Source organism: Neovison vison, chromosome 5 (assembly GCF_020171115.1).
Source record: "Neovison vison isolate M4711 chromosome 5, ASM_NN_V1, whole genome shotgun sequence".
NCBI classification, from domain to species: domain Eukaryota; kingdom Metazoa; phylum Chordata; class Mammalia; order Carnivora; family Mustelidae; genus Neogale; species Neogale vison.
In genome coordinates, this window is record NC_058095.1 from 35,792,564 (window position 1) to 35,808,057 (window position 15,494).

Consider the following 15,494-nt stretch of genomic DNA (forward strand, 5'->3'; position numbering starts at 1 on the left):
TGTCTTTCATCTTATCCTTATTTTCTACTTGAAAATTAACAGTGTAAAGATGCAGGTTTCTTCCTCTGTGCTTAAACTTTGTATAGCTATCTTCTAAGTTGTCCCTTTAAAACAATTATGAAAAGGTCTCTTTTCTTTTTGTTCCTGAGACATTTTGCAACTATCTTTGTTAGCATGTTTTTTCCCATCATAGTTTTTTTGCTAATGTACTTTCTATCTCATTATGTTATGAACTCTTTCGGAGGCCCTTGGACTTACTCATTCAGGACTAGAACAGGGCCTCATACTGATAAGGTTCAAAAAATGTCAATCGAAAAAATGAATGTTGATGAAACCTTTGTTTGGTACAGTATCTCATTTTGATGTATACAGACATCAAAAGAAAGTCTTCATTTTGGCCCCCAAAGTTCTTAAATCTGTATTCTGTATCCATTCCCTTGATCATCTCCTATCAGCGTTTCCTTTACTTATCCCTTTTCCCACCTCTTGGCTGAAATGAACCTACTGAAGATTACCAGAGTTAGTAGCTCTCTCTGAATTCACCTTCCTGAACCTTGTCACCCTTGAGAGTTTTGTTAAGCCATTTACTCTTTCATTAAAGCTATTTTTATAAATTGCTTGCCATGTCCTATAAAATATGAGACAGATGATACCCCTCTGTGTACATAAATGTACCCAACTAACTCTACTCTTGCAGATGGGCTGGGTGTCAGAGGCTCCTTCATAAACACAGACACTACGAGTAATGCCTGCAAACTTGGGTGTTGCTTGACAGTACAGTAGGGATCTGAGAGGGAAAGGTCTGAAGCACCTTGTATGTTCTTTGGAAGTTGCCCTTCATGCTGGTGGGCCAGTGAAGGGTTTTGAATGATGACTAACTAAATTACAAGATTTGGAGCTTCTCAGTGAATGGCTTCATTTTTCTAGACCACTCATCCTATCCATAAAGTTCAGTGATCTCAGAATCTGTACTGTTCCCTTGCTAAAGAATTTACCTAATTTCCTGCTCCTCTGGCTCAATTAAAAAGTTCTTTTAAAACTGAAATCATTTTATCTTCTTACTGCTTTCCATTATAATCGTCTCCTCTAGTTAGAGATTCCTTACTATTGTTTCACAAATGTGGCATCCCCTTACACTCTCTGCTATTTATGTTATCCTTCATGCTCAGAATATTTCTTCTCTTCTGCTCATATCCATATTTTGTGCATCTTTCAAAGCCTAGGTTATGTCCCATCTGCTTCATGATTTCTTCTCCAAATAGTTGATCCCATTTGTACTTATCTTTTAGTACTAGGCAGTTAGCATTTAAATTACTCCTGTTTCATGCACATTCGACTTGGTGCTAACAAGGAATGCAGTCTTCCCAGCAGGTAATCTTGGGCTAAGTTGTTCAACAAGTATTTGGCTACTAGTTGTGAAATGTGTGTTTTATAAACAGTCCTTGAATTTCACTAGCTTGTGACATTTTAGTGCTGCAGTCTGATTTCAGAATCAAATTAGTATTACTATTGTTGTCTAATGGTGAATCTTGCATCTATTTACATCTATAGTGGTTTAAAGAGTGTCATAATAAATCACTTTGAATGATTTAAGTATAAAAATGTTTTTCTGTTATTCCTCTATGGGATTCCACTTTTCATATTACCTATAAGGTCCTGTGCTGTGTGAGGTAGATATTATTGGGTAATTTATTAAATGGCTTAAGGCATCTTATGTATATTATGAATGTTTCCTTTTATTATCCCTGCAGTAGGTGTGGGTTACTTCAGTTAACTTTAATGTGAATTCTGATTTGGAAATTGGGGAGAGAGAGACAGAAGTACTTGTGGGCATTTCTTATCTTATTTTGCTGAGGAGATATCAAGTGTTTAACTTGATTATCCTATAGATTTGTGTTTCCCCAAACAAGTCACATTTGGTTAAGCCATTATGCTAACTCTGAAGATACCTTCATTTTGTAATAATTTTTTTAAAAGACCTTCTTAACTTTCTAGTACCTCTGAAACTACCATTAGCTACAGTGTGGTAGTTCTCCCATTGTACTACATCCATGATGTTTTAAATGTGAATGTCTTTCAGAGACACAGGGAGTAACTTCTTTGACATCAGCTGTAGCAGCTTCTTTCTAGATATGTCTCCTGAGGGTGAGGGAAACAAAAGCAGAAATGAACTATTAGAGCTACATCAAAATAAAAAGCTTCTGCACAGCTGAGGAAACAGCAAAACTAAAAGGCAACATCTGGAATGGGAGAAGATATTTGCAAATGACATAATATGATAAAGGGTTAGTATCCAAAATTTATAAAGGACTTATGAAATTCAGCACCCAAAACCCAAATAATCCAATTTAAAAAGGGTCAGAAGACATGAATAGATATTTTTCCAAACAATAAGTAGGACAACAGACACATGAAAAGGTGGTCAGTATCACTTATCATCAGGGAAATACACGTCAGAACTGCAATGAGATATCACATCACACTTGTTAGAATGGCTAAAATCAATACCACAGGAGACGACACGTATTGTTGAGGATGTGGAAAAAAGGGGAATCCTCTTGCACTCTTGGTGGTCTCAAAAAGCTAAAAATAGAACCACCCTACAATCCAGTAGTAGTACTACTAGGTATTTACCCAAAGAATACAAAAATACTAATTCAAAGGCATACATGCACTCTTAATGTTTATAGCAGCATTATCTATAATAGCCAAATTATTGAGACAGCCTCAGTGTCCATCAGCTGATAAATGCATAAAGAAGATGAATCATTGAATACTACATTAGAAACTAATGATAATACTATATGCTGGCTAACTAAACATAATAAAATAATAATAAAAGATGTGATATATATACAATGGAATATTAATCAGCCATAAAAAAGAATGCACTCTTGTCTTTACAGCCACATGCATGGTGCAAGAGAATATTTTGCTAAACAAAATAAGTCAGTCAGAGAAAGGTGATCGCAAGTCAGAGAATCGCAAATATCATATGATTTCATTCATATGTGGAATTTAAGAAACAAAACAAATGAGCAAAAGGAAAAGAAAAGAGAGAAAGAGGAAATTAAGAAACAGACATTTAACCGTAGAGGATAAACTGATGGTTACCAGAGAGAGGGTGTGAAGGGATGGTTAAATAGATGGTGGGTATTAAGGAGGGCACTTGTGATGAGCACCAGGTAATGTGTGAAAATACTGAATCATTATATTGTACACCTGAAACTAATATTACACTATATGTTAACTAACAGGAATATAAATAAAAAGTTAAAAAAGAGAAAAAAGTTAATGTCTTTTAGGATGTCATTTAGAAATAAGATATTCATCAGGATCTTTTGGCAGGTATTGTTTTTCTTTTGTGTATATAAATTTGTCTTCTTAATTCAAATTTGTAAAAAATAAAGTATGTGTTTACTGTTGCTGTTATTTATAAAATACCATATTTATTGTTAACCACAGAACCAGGGAAGGTGACTTTTATAAGAAGTCAAGAATAATGATTTGAAAATAACATTGGGTCAATCAGATGTTTTCTGTATGGAAGAGTTGTTGAATTATAAACACCGGAGTCATTATTATAACATGGAGAGTGTGGAAATTTTTCTGTAAAGTTTCTGTGTAAGTGCATGAATTATTAAGAATCACTCTAGCTTTACAGTTACAAAGAAAATGTGGTATTGGTGAAAGAATAGACACATGGATCAATGGAACAAAATCTAGAATTAGATCCATGCAGATATGGTCAGTTGATTTTTGACAAAGATGAAAAGGCAATTCAATAGAGCAAGGACCATCTTTTTAATGGCGATGAAACAAGTGGATGTCCTATTTCAAAGCAGTGAACCTCAACTCATACCTCAGTCCATATACAAAAATTAACTCAAAGTGAATCACTCTTGCCACTTCTATTCAATATTGTACTGGCAGTTGTAACCAGGGCTTTTAGGCAGTAAAAGAAATGGAAGTCATCTGGATTGGAAAGGAAGAAGCAAAACTTTCTTCTTTGGGGATGACATGATCATGTGCATAGAAAATCATAAGGAATCCACAAAAAACCTGAAATAAGCAAGTTCAGCAAAGTTATAGGATATACAAGATCAGTATACAAAAATTAGTTGTATTTCTCTACATTGGCAATGAACAATCTGAAAAGTATGATTAAGAAAATTTCTTTTTACAAGTCATGTAAAAAATAGGAATAAATTTAACCAAAGATGTATAAAACTTGTACCCAGAAATCTACAAACTAATGTGCAAAGAAATGAAAGAATACCTACATCAATGAAAAGGCATCTTAAGTTCTTGGCTTGGAAGACATAATACTGTTAAGATGGCAATAGTTCCTTAGCTGATCTGTAGACTCATTGCAATCCCAGTCAAAATCCTAGCTGGCATTTTTGCAGAGAATGACAAGTTATAGGTGGAAGCAGCAAGTTTTGTTGGATATAATGACCCCTTGAAGAAGGGCATCAAGCCATGGCTATCTCTAAACAGAAAAGAAATTCAGTATGATTTTTCCCTATCCTTTCCCATCTTTAGTCCCTATGAAAAACCAGTATTTACTGTTACAAAGATGCTTCACAATCATTATTCTTCCTTGGAAAAGGTGACTGAACAGGGGTTCTCAGAGTTTTTAAAAATTGAAGTACTATCTGTAGTAGTTTGTCTGTATTTGGGCAGATCTTTGTGTAATGTCTATTTTAGAAGTTATAAGTTATTTAGAAATCAAATTCCCAAGATTCAAAACATGGAAATTCAGAAGAATAAGCAAAATCACCTAAAATTTCTAATTCCATGTGGCTTTTATCTGAAGAGGACTTTGACAATGTAATAACAATTTCTGCCTTTATATTTCATACCCTACTCTCTGTGAGATTTGTAACTTACTTGGATTTTGTAGCTGTAGGCCACAAGGTGGTGACACCAAATAATACAGAAATACCAAATGCCCAAGTGGGTGCTTCTATTCCAGAATATAGTATGTTCTGTTTTGATATGCTGGTCTCACTCTCTCTCTTTTCAGTGACTGTATGTGGTTTCTATTTGTGTTAAGAAAAATTGGTCTAATACTTCTGCTCAACAAAATTTAGTTCAAAATTTGTCATTTGGCCAACATATCAGTTAAAAGAAAGAATTACAGAGATTATGGATCCTGCCTTGCCTCAGGCTTTCAGGTTTCATAATACTAGAATAATAGACATTATCAGTTATATTTTGAGGGCACTGATTAAAAAAATAATAGAAAAAAAGTCCTAAGCCCCTACTTGTAAAATTGTGATAAACTTCATTCACTTAAGCTTTGGAGATTCTTGTTTTATTAGCTTTTATTTGTTTCATTTCATTGATACATAAAAAAATCATATCTCATACCTTGCAGGAAATTAACTGTATCATATAATATAAATCATATATATATATATATAAATTAAAACATAAAACTTAAAAATTTTTAGATTGAATTTTTTGACCTGGGGTTAGGCAGATATTTTATCAGCTCAACACTGCATATATGAAACAAATTCATGAAGTGGACTTTATGGGGAAAAAAATCTTTTGTTTGTTGAAGATCTGTAAAAGAATGAGAAGACAAGTTACAGGGTGATAGAAAATATTTGAAAATTGTATATCTTCCAAAAGACTTATGTCCAGAATATATAAAGAACTTTTAAAATGTGAGAGTAAAATATATAAATAATTCCTTATATTTGTAGCCATTTGATTTTCGACAAGGGTGCCGGGACAGTCCATTGAAGTGGGACGGGATAGTCTTTTCAACAGATGGTGCTGGAAGAAGTTGGTATCCAACATTCAAAAAAAATGACAGTGAACCCCTACCTCACACCATTTATTATTATTTTTTAAAGATTTTATTTATTTATTTGACAGGGAGACACACAGCGAGAGAGGGAACACAAGCAGGGGAAGTAGGAGAGGGAGAAGCAGGCTTCCTGCTGAGCAGGGAACCCGATGTGGGCTTCAGTCCTGGAATCCTGGTATCATGACCTGAGCCAAAAGCAGACACGTAACAACTGAACCACCCAGGCGCCCCTGCCTCACACCATTTATAACAATTAATTCAAAATGGATCAGAGACCTAAATGTCAGAGATAAGAATAAAAAACTCTTGGAACAAAACATAGGCATAAATCTTTGTGTCCCTGCATTTGGCAATGAGTTCTTAGATCTGAGAACAAAAGCAAAAGTAACTAAAGAATAAACAGATACAGTAGACTCTATGAAAATTAAAAACTTTCATGCTTCAAAACAGACCATGAAGAAAGTAAGAAGATAACATGTGGAACGGGAGAAAAATATTTGTAAATCATATGTTTGACAAGGAACTTGTATCCAGAGAATATGATTAACGCTTATGATTGAACAGTGAAAAGACGATCTGATTTTTAAATGGGCAAATTTTTTGGACTGACATTTCTCCAAGGAAGATCTACAAATTACCAAAATGCACATGAGAAAGATGCTTAACATCCTTAGTAGTTAAGGAAGTGCAAATCAAAACTGCAATGAGATGCCACTTCATACCTACTAGGATGGCTAAAATAAAAGAGACAATAGCAAGTGCTGTTGAAGATGTGGAGAAGCTGGAGACCTCACACATTGGTGCAGCGACAGATTGGCAGTTCCTCACAATGTTAAATATAGACCTAACAATTCCATTCCTAGGTATACATACCCAAGAAAACCGAAAACACATGTCTCCATAAGAAACCTGTGCACTTTATTATGTTCATAGACACATTAGTCATAATAGCCTAAAAGTGGAAACAACTCGTTCATCAACTGATAAATGGATAAATAAAATGTGGTATATCCATGCAATGAAATGCTATTTGGTTTTAAAAAAAGAATGAACCTTGAAAAGATACTAATATGGATGAACCTTGAAAAGATACTAAATTAAAGAAGCAGTCGCAAAAGGCCACATTGTATGATTCCATTTCTGAAGTATCCAGAATAGGCAAATCCATAGAAACAGAAAGGAGATTATGGTTGTCAAAGGCTGAGGGATGGACCAAAGGAGGAGGAATTGCTAATGGGTATGGGCTTTCTTTTGGGGTGATAAAAATGTTCTGAAATTTGATAGTGGTCATGGTTGTGCTACTCTATATACTAAACACAGAATTATATACATTAGAAGAGTGATTTTTGCAATATATGAATTATAGCTCAACAAAAAATATTAACACAGTTCTTAAAATGGGCAAAAGATTTGAGCACTTTATCAAAAAAGAAATATGGATGACAAATAAATGCATGAACAAAAAAAGTGGTAAACATTATTGTACATTAGAGAAATCCAAATAAAAGCCAGAATAGCTAAAATAAAAAGAGTAACAATACCAAATGATGGTGAGGATATGGAAGATCTGTAATTACCATACTTCACTGGTGAAAATGCGGTCTCAATTATTTTACCTATGCGAACATTCATTTACTATATGACCAGCAATTCCATTTCCAGATGATTTATCCAAAAAGGAAATTTGTGTTCATACACAACCTGTACATAAATGTTTACAGTACTTTTATGTAATAGCCAAAAGCTGGAAACAGATGTCCTTTTACCAGTGACAAGATAAACAAATGACCTAGTTCCATATAATAGGATCATATGTAAGAATAAAAAGGAAAGATCTCTTGATACTTTCAGGAAAATATAAAGTAGATGAATCTCAGATGCTTATTGGCAAGTGAAAGAAACTGGACCCAATAAGCTCCATACTCTGTGATTTCATTTACAGTCTGGAAAATACAAAACCATGGAGAGGGAGAAAAGATAAGTACATAGGAGAAGTTTAGCTTCCTGGTGAGCTGAGAGCAATTATTCCCCTTGTGGATCAGATTTTATTTCACAGATGAGTTTATTTTTCCTACTTATTAGTGAGCCATAATGACTCTTTTTATTTTTTATATTAATGCCCGGCATTAAAAAAAGGGAGGTGTTGATTTGATGTTTTTAAATTTTATGGTATGGTGTGGTAGATATTGAGAAAAAGGTGATGTTTTTGCCCATGACTTTTGTTAGTCTCCTTCATACTGCCTTTGGATATTCAACTTCTTTCAACCCCCAGGCTTCACAGGCTGCTGTGGCTGGAGTATTATACCCATTTAATCTCAAACCTATTCAGAGAAATGCCCCATGCCTTCTTTAGATTACTTTTACATCTTCCTGTTGTGTTTTCTTTTGCGATCCTGTATTTCTTCATAACACCAAAAAATTATTAAATTTTATACTGATTATTTGTATAACCATTTAACATCTATCCAATTCTGTATCTTCCTTTCCTCTCCCCACAAAGACTAAAGTATCTGTTTATAATAAGCCACACTTGGTGTTACCAGTATCCTTTATTTATTTATTTTTTCCTATCCATATAACCATGATTCTTTTGGAATCAGTTCTGCCTTTGATAACTTTCTTAAATGATTAGTGGGGTGAGTACAAACCCCATCAGAGAAGGAGATGTCCCTTGGTGATGCTTTTCTTTGTTTTTCTTTTTATAGGGAAACTAAACAGCCAAGACTCCTACAATAATTTTGCCAACAACAATCCTGGCAACCCCCGGCTCTCTCCTCTCCCCAGCTTGATGGTACTGATGCCTCTTGCACAAATCAAGCAGCCAATGACATTGGGGACCATCACCAAACGAACAGGGTAAGACCTTAGGCTTGATACTTTTTAAAATAGCTGTTTCAGAGGATTGGATACATAAAAATAAAATGTCCATTTCCTTTGGGTGGTTTAATTATGCTCTTTATTTCCAGCCCACATGAAACTTTAATGGCAGCAGATTAAGTACAAAGTACAGAGCATGCACAAACATACCTGAATACAACCATGTACATATACATCTGTAGCAAAAACAAAGCAGTGACAAATTGTGAAAACTAGTATTGGCTAATAAAAACCAGACCCATCTCCTCAGGCTTACACTTGCTGAAAGTAGTGTCAGTTTCTTGCTTTTGTGGACAAAAGTGTCAGTTTCTTGCTTTTGTGGATTTATAATGACTCCCAAATTTTAACTGGTCCAGACACTAAGGAAGAACCTCAGATGACAACTGTTTTTCTAATACGTAAGAAATCACCTGTGTTATGATACAATTTACATATAATAATCTGTCATTAGTGTCCGTTCGATATGATGTATAGGTAGTTTTCAAAAGCCAGAGTCCTAAGATTTGGGCTTTACTCATGATTGGTCATTAACATCCTCAAAGATATTTAATGACTCGCTTGATGTGTCTGTGTTTATTTTAGGTGTTTAAAAATTTTAATTACTATTGGCTATGAATATAAAATTATCACTTCTTTGGGTTCCTGAAAGTAAAGTGTGATATCTAAGATATCTTTAGATGATCAATTTTGTGATGACTCTGAAATTCCATTTTGTATGAGAAAATATATATGTCTCTAGGCAAATTACCTATATCATCAATAAGCAATCCTGAGGTTTAACCTAATTTGAAATAAAACAACTGTTTTAAATTTTGTATTCATGTAGTCCAGAGAAAACCCAATCCTGGCTTGAAACAATCTTCAGGGTCTTTCCAACAAAAGGAATAGAGTAAATTACTTGGCTGTTATATGAAAAGGTCTTAATATTTTTGTGCTGGGTGGTAAAGTGTTTGTAGAAGTCACTTTTGTGAAGAGAAATACTCATTCTCAGGGATAAGGCTTTGGAGCTCCAGATTTCACCATGGCACAGAAATGGACCCTTTATGTAGTGGAATGGTATTTGTATACAAATATGATCTTACTGCTGAATGCAGAAATAAAATTGAGTTTGTTGCATGTTAAGGGCTGGGTGGAAGGAAAAATAGAGCAAACCCAGGCCCTAAATCGGACATGTTATGATATAGATCATTTGGCCTATATTCCTTTCTCTTTAAATTGGTTTCAGCTTTTTAACTCTTTGTGTTAAGTAATTTAAGTAGAATTTTGACTTCCTTTCCTCTTAGTTTCTTTATTTTAAAATAAGTAAGTGTAGCCATGAGTAAGAAAGACCTTATGAACTTACATTTACAATTAGCTCATTTTTTCCTTGTATGATGTTACTCTTTGGGATGCAGAATCAAGTAAAAATTGGATAAATCTTGAATCATAATGTTTTTTTTTTTACTCATAGAAATCAGTATGTAATTGTACCTTCTTGATTCAACTGAGCATTGTACAATTCCTGCAAAGTACTTATGAGTTTTTATGTGTGTTTCCTGAATCTAAGTCAAAGAATCCTCAAAATTGTTCTTCTTGAATTTAATTCTAGCTTTGTTTCTGGTGTTTGTTGTTTTTAAAACTTAAGAGCTATGCTGTTTTTATAATGCAAAGAATTAGCTTTCTTTTTCAAGTTAGCTTTTCCATATATATATATGATTATTCAAATAAGCTTTTCTGTATATATATATAAGCTTATTCAAATAAGCTTTTCCATATATATAGATATCTATCTAAGATAGTAATTGAAGTTCTATATATGAAATCCTATGATGTTAGAATTTAATTCAATATATTTGTGGGGAGGAGTGGAAACTAAGTCTACTTTTGTACATATTTGAAATTTTCCACTATGAAAACATAGTCTCTCATTTAGTCTTTCACACTGTCTCTTGCTGCGCTCTCTGGCCTTAGATGGGCAGAAACTAGTAATCATCTGGTGTCTCCTGCTGCATACTTTATGAACTTAGATAAATTGTGTTTCCTTTTTTTAAAAAGTCACAATTCCTTGATTTCTAGAGTATGTATATTATGCCCCCTTATAGACAATTCAGTAGTTTCTTATTAATGAAATCAATTATATGAATTTGAGTTACATACTTTGAAATTAATGTTAGTTCAAAATACTGCATTGTTCTCTTGGCCATTTATCTCAATTCTCAGATCTTTCTGTTTTTGCTGAGTTTTTAAATTCTTTTTAGCATGTCCTATGCTGAAGTGTTTAAAGAGAATAATATTTGTCCCATAATGAGTACTTGGTTTGTAATTTTTAAAATCTTCACATAGATTGAGGTTTACAAAAAAAGTTCCAAGACAAGTAAAAGGAATTCCTATATACTCAGATTTCCCAAATGTTAACAGTCTCTCCTTTTTGCCTTATCATTCACATTTGCTCATTCTGCCCACTTGTGTACAGACACACAACCCCCCCATATTTTTCTTAAATTGTTTCAAAGTAATTTGTAGACTTAGTAACCCTTATTCCTACAAATTTCAATATATAAATTCTAAAGACAAGGATATCCTCTTCTAAAACCATAGTATAGGTATCAAAAGAAGAGATTTTAAAACTCACTGTGAGGTTTTTAAATTGTAGTTGTTGTCTTTAATGAGTTCTCTGTTCGTGCCAGAGCCTTTAGTGCACCACAAATTACCCCACCTACTCTTTTACCCCCTTCACCTATAATTCTTTTTTTCCCCATTCCTCCCTATTCTCCTATTCTATTCTATTCTATTCTATTCTCTCGCTTCCTATTAACACAGATCATAGTGACCTATAAATACTTCAGTAATAGTATTTGTAACTTATAGTTGGCTATTGCTAGATTATAAGACTTTGTACCCGTCAGCCACTTTCTGAAGGGTTCGTTGATTGTATCCAGAAATTGCTATAGGGGACTTTCCTTATAATTCTTTTACTCTAAGTCACCCCATTTGGTTATAGAATTTTGAGAATACAGTTTGTGGTTTTATTATCTTAAATTGGATCATTTTCATGGAAATACATGTATTTTGCCTTATGAAAAGTAATGTTTCATGAGAATATAATATATTCCCTTAATTTTTGTTTTTGATATATGCTGAGATTTGAACCAAATCCCATACATTTCATGTCATTAGATTTCATCTCATTAGATTTTTAAGGCTATATTTATTTCATTTTTATTAAAATTTTTTTTACTATGACCAATTCTCAATCTGCAGTCAGATAATTTGCATTATTTCCATTAATTTCATTGTATTTACTGAGAATTTTGATTGCCATATTAAGGTTACTAGACTGAGGAGCGAATAGACTTTTCATATTCCAGGTCTCTTTTCATTCTGGAAATTCCAGTTTAACTCTAACTTTGCTTCTATGCCATGTCTTTCCTAGCATTTAAAAAAAAAAATTAACAAGGAGTATTTGACATGGATTATGTAGAAATACAACACAGAGTTGACTCTTTTATAGACGTGTAAATTCTGTGACTACTTCCAACATACCTGATAATGTATCTAATAAAATTATATACCTACCTCGGTTAGATCAGCATTTATTTATTCCATGTCCTAGATATTTGGCATAAAGGCAAAATAAGCATAAAACGTTGTATTTCTAGCACAGAGATTTCTAAGGATTGCCTAGGATCCTCTATTTAAATATTCAAATTGAGGTGGAAGCCTCAGTTCAAATCTTGAGGGGATAAAACGTGTGCTTACCATATTTCACATCTGCCTTCTTATTTTTGGAAATATATATCCCTGGAAGCCTGTGCAGTGTCAGGGACCATCTGTCTTACTCCAAGACATGCACAAGGCCAGTAGGACTACAAATGGCAAAAGACAGATGTATTTTCACCTTCATGTTCTATACCTTGAAGCAGCACTTGGAGGAAATAAGGCCTGTTTTGGTAACAGCTGTTGCTTAACCTGACTACAGTATACACTGATGAAGCCAAAAGAAGTGCTAGAAATCATTTGGTTCAACACTCATTTAAACAGAATCCAGTTTCTTCCAGTCTAAGACTGGAGGATTGGAAAGATCTCCATCATGTTTTTATGATATGTAAATAAGAATAGGTCTTATCTAGTAAAGTGAAACTGGGTGCTAAGGAATTGCATTATTTTGGGGTGTTAAGTATTTATAGTAGGGATTTATTAAGCAGCATTTGATAGATGTTTGGCTGAGTTAATGAATCAAGTAAATGATAAAGATTTTTTTGAATGCTTCCTATGTAAAATTTTACTAAGTAGATAATTTTTCATCAATATGCTTAATTTTATGTACATTAAATCTAAAGTTAATATATATACCTCATTGTTAAGGCACAGAGAGCAGTAAATTTTGAAAAGATCAGAGTGATTTCATGGGAATGAAAAATGCAGACATTGGTAATGAAGTCATTTCCTTGCTCTTAACTGACCATTTTTAGTGAAGTAATGAGATGATCTTTTGTCTTTCATAAGTTTCCTTTTTCTTAAATGGAGCAGCTTCTGTTCCTTTTCCCTCTCCCCATCTTTATACTTACTCATTTCTTTGGGAGCAGTTTGACGTGGGTATTAGGAACCTTGGGCGCAACTCTGTAGAAATAAGTTAGGTCATATAGGGGAAGGTTATTAACATAGGAATCTGATGCCCTGACTTCTCATTTGGTTCTGGTACCTATTACCAGTGTGTCCTATGTAAGCTTCTTCACGTGAAGAATACAAGTTTATATGTATGGATTATGATCTTTCAGCTATACACTATATAAGTTCCCACCAGGCCTAATTACCTAATTTCTAAGCCTTATTCACTGTCCTTCGCTAGTGCTGAATAAGACCTTCATTAGGAAAATATAGGTAATTGTTCTTATTTAGAAATGGAAACATTTCATAGCATTTATTTGATTATCTCTACTTGAAATTTGTAGACCAAATTTGGAATGGAGCTTGCTAAGTAAGTAAATGCCATCGAGATATAGTAGACCTTGAAGAAAGGTCTATTCTGTCTTTTCCTAATTCAGTTAGGTCTTCTTTGACTCATCTATACAGTTTGGCCTGAGCCCCAAACCTTATAGGGGAAGCTCCAAGAATTAAACAGGAAGGATTTGGAGAAAGACTCACCAGGTAGAGTAGTGGATCATAATTCTTCACTTTCCAGCCCTGTCTCATGTAGGTGTTGGTTTTGGATAACTAAGCTATAAATCTTTGGTCCCAGGTATAAAATAATGGACAGTGTATTTTCATTAGGATGGATATGGATAGATATGCATGTACAATATATACTTACCATAGTTTGGGTTTACAATTTTGTACTCCATCATTAGAATACTTAAAGTCCATCTATGCTTTACATATGTTTACTCACATATGTTTGTTCCACTTTGCCATAAATCCTTGGATTTTGTAGTTTTTGAACGAAGCCTACTATTAAAAATCAACAGGCATAACTTTCTACAGAAATTTGAAAGTCTGTGCTATTCTAGTCTCTTTTCTGCAACATCTGGCAGAATTTGAACATTATCTAATGTTTTCTAATGAAAATCTTGAGTTTGCAATTTAAATTTGCATGTTGAGTATTTCTCAAATTAGGTAGTGTAGCTGTCTGTTTCGGCTCCAGTTTTCCCAACAGATCACTAATATGAGAGCCAGCAGTGCTATTCTTTAGTAGGGAGTGATTAAAATTAAACGAATGAAAATTTAAAAGTAACACTTGAAAAAAATAATGTAAGGACTAATTTGCTCATATGCATGTGGGAATTGTGTGTCCATTTCAGTAGCTGCTTATGGGGGTCCACAAAATGTAGCAGAGTCATTAAAATTCCTAGAATATATTGGTAGAGAATATGGTTTCACTTTACAATTTTACACATTGTGTTGTATAGCATTTCCTCTGTTTTTTTTGGTGGTTAGCACATTTAATATTTATATGGGCTTATTCATTTTTCAGTTTTATTCAGAAATAATTGACATATATTTTATGTAAGTTTAAAGTGTATAGTGTGATGGTTTGGTTTGCATATGTTGTGGAGTGATTACCACAATAGTTCAGCTAATATCCATCTACTATGGATACAATAAAAAGAAAAGAAAGATGAAAAAAGGAAAACACTTTTTCCTTGCTATGAGAACTCTTAGGGTTTACTGTATTTATAGCTTCCTATATTTCATATAGCAGGGTTAGCTGTAGTCATCATGTTGTACATCACATCTCTAGTCCTTATTTATCCTATAACTGGAGGTACGTACCTTTTGATACCTTCCTCCAGTTCCCTCTTCTTCCACCCTGCGCATCTGGTAACAAGTGTGATCTCTTTTTCTATGAGTTTGTTTGTTCCACATATAAATAAGATCATAAAGTATTTGTCTTTCTTTAATGTTTTTCACTTAGCATATTGCCTTCAAGGTCTTTCCATATTGTTTCAAGTGATTGGATTTCTTCATTTTTCATGGCTGGATAATATTCCACCGTGTGTGTGTGTGTGTGTGTGTGTGTATCACATTTTTATCCATCGTCCATCAGTGGACACTCAGGTTGTTTCCATGTCCTGGCTATGGAAAATAAGGCTATGAACATCAGTGTGCATATCTTTTTGTGTTCATGTTTTTATTTCCTTTGGGTAGATTCCCAGAAGTGGAATTGCTGGATCATAGGATAGTTCTATTTTTAATTTTTTGAGAATCCTCCTTACTATTTTCCATAGCGGCAGCACCAGTTTATAGTCCCACCAACAATGCACATGGGTTCCCTTTTCTCCATATCCATGGCCGCATTGTTATCTCTTGTCATTTT

At 33.8% G+C, this 15,494-nt stretch overlaps 1 protein-coding gene across 8 annotated transcripts in view; it reads left to right on the plus strand.

Annotated features, from left to right (window-relative positions):
- Window positions 1-15,494, plus strand: part of BCAS3 (BCAS3 microtubule associated cell migration factor) — a 588,867-nt gene that overhangs the window by 257,910 nt on the left and 315,463 nt on the right. For all 8 annotated transcript variants that reach the window (XM_044248512.1, XM_044248515.1, XM_044248514.1 and 5 more), the window contains exon 16: window positions 8,530-8,680. In XM_044248512.1, coding sequence (XP_044104447.1) covers window positions 8,530-8,680 — 151 coding nt within the window. The remainder of the gene's footprint in view (window positions 1-8,529; window positions 8,681-15,494) is intronic.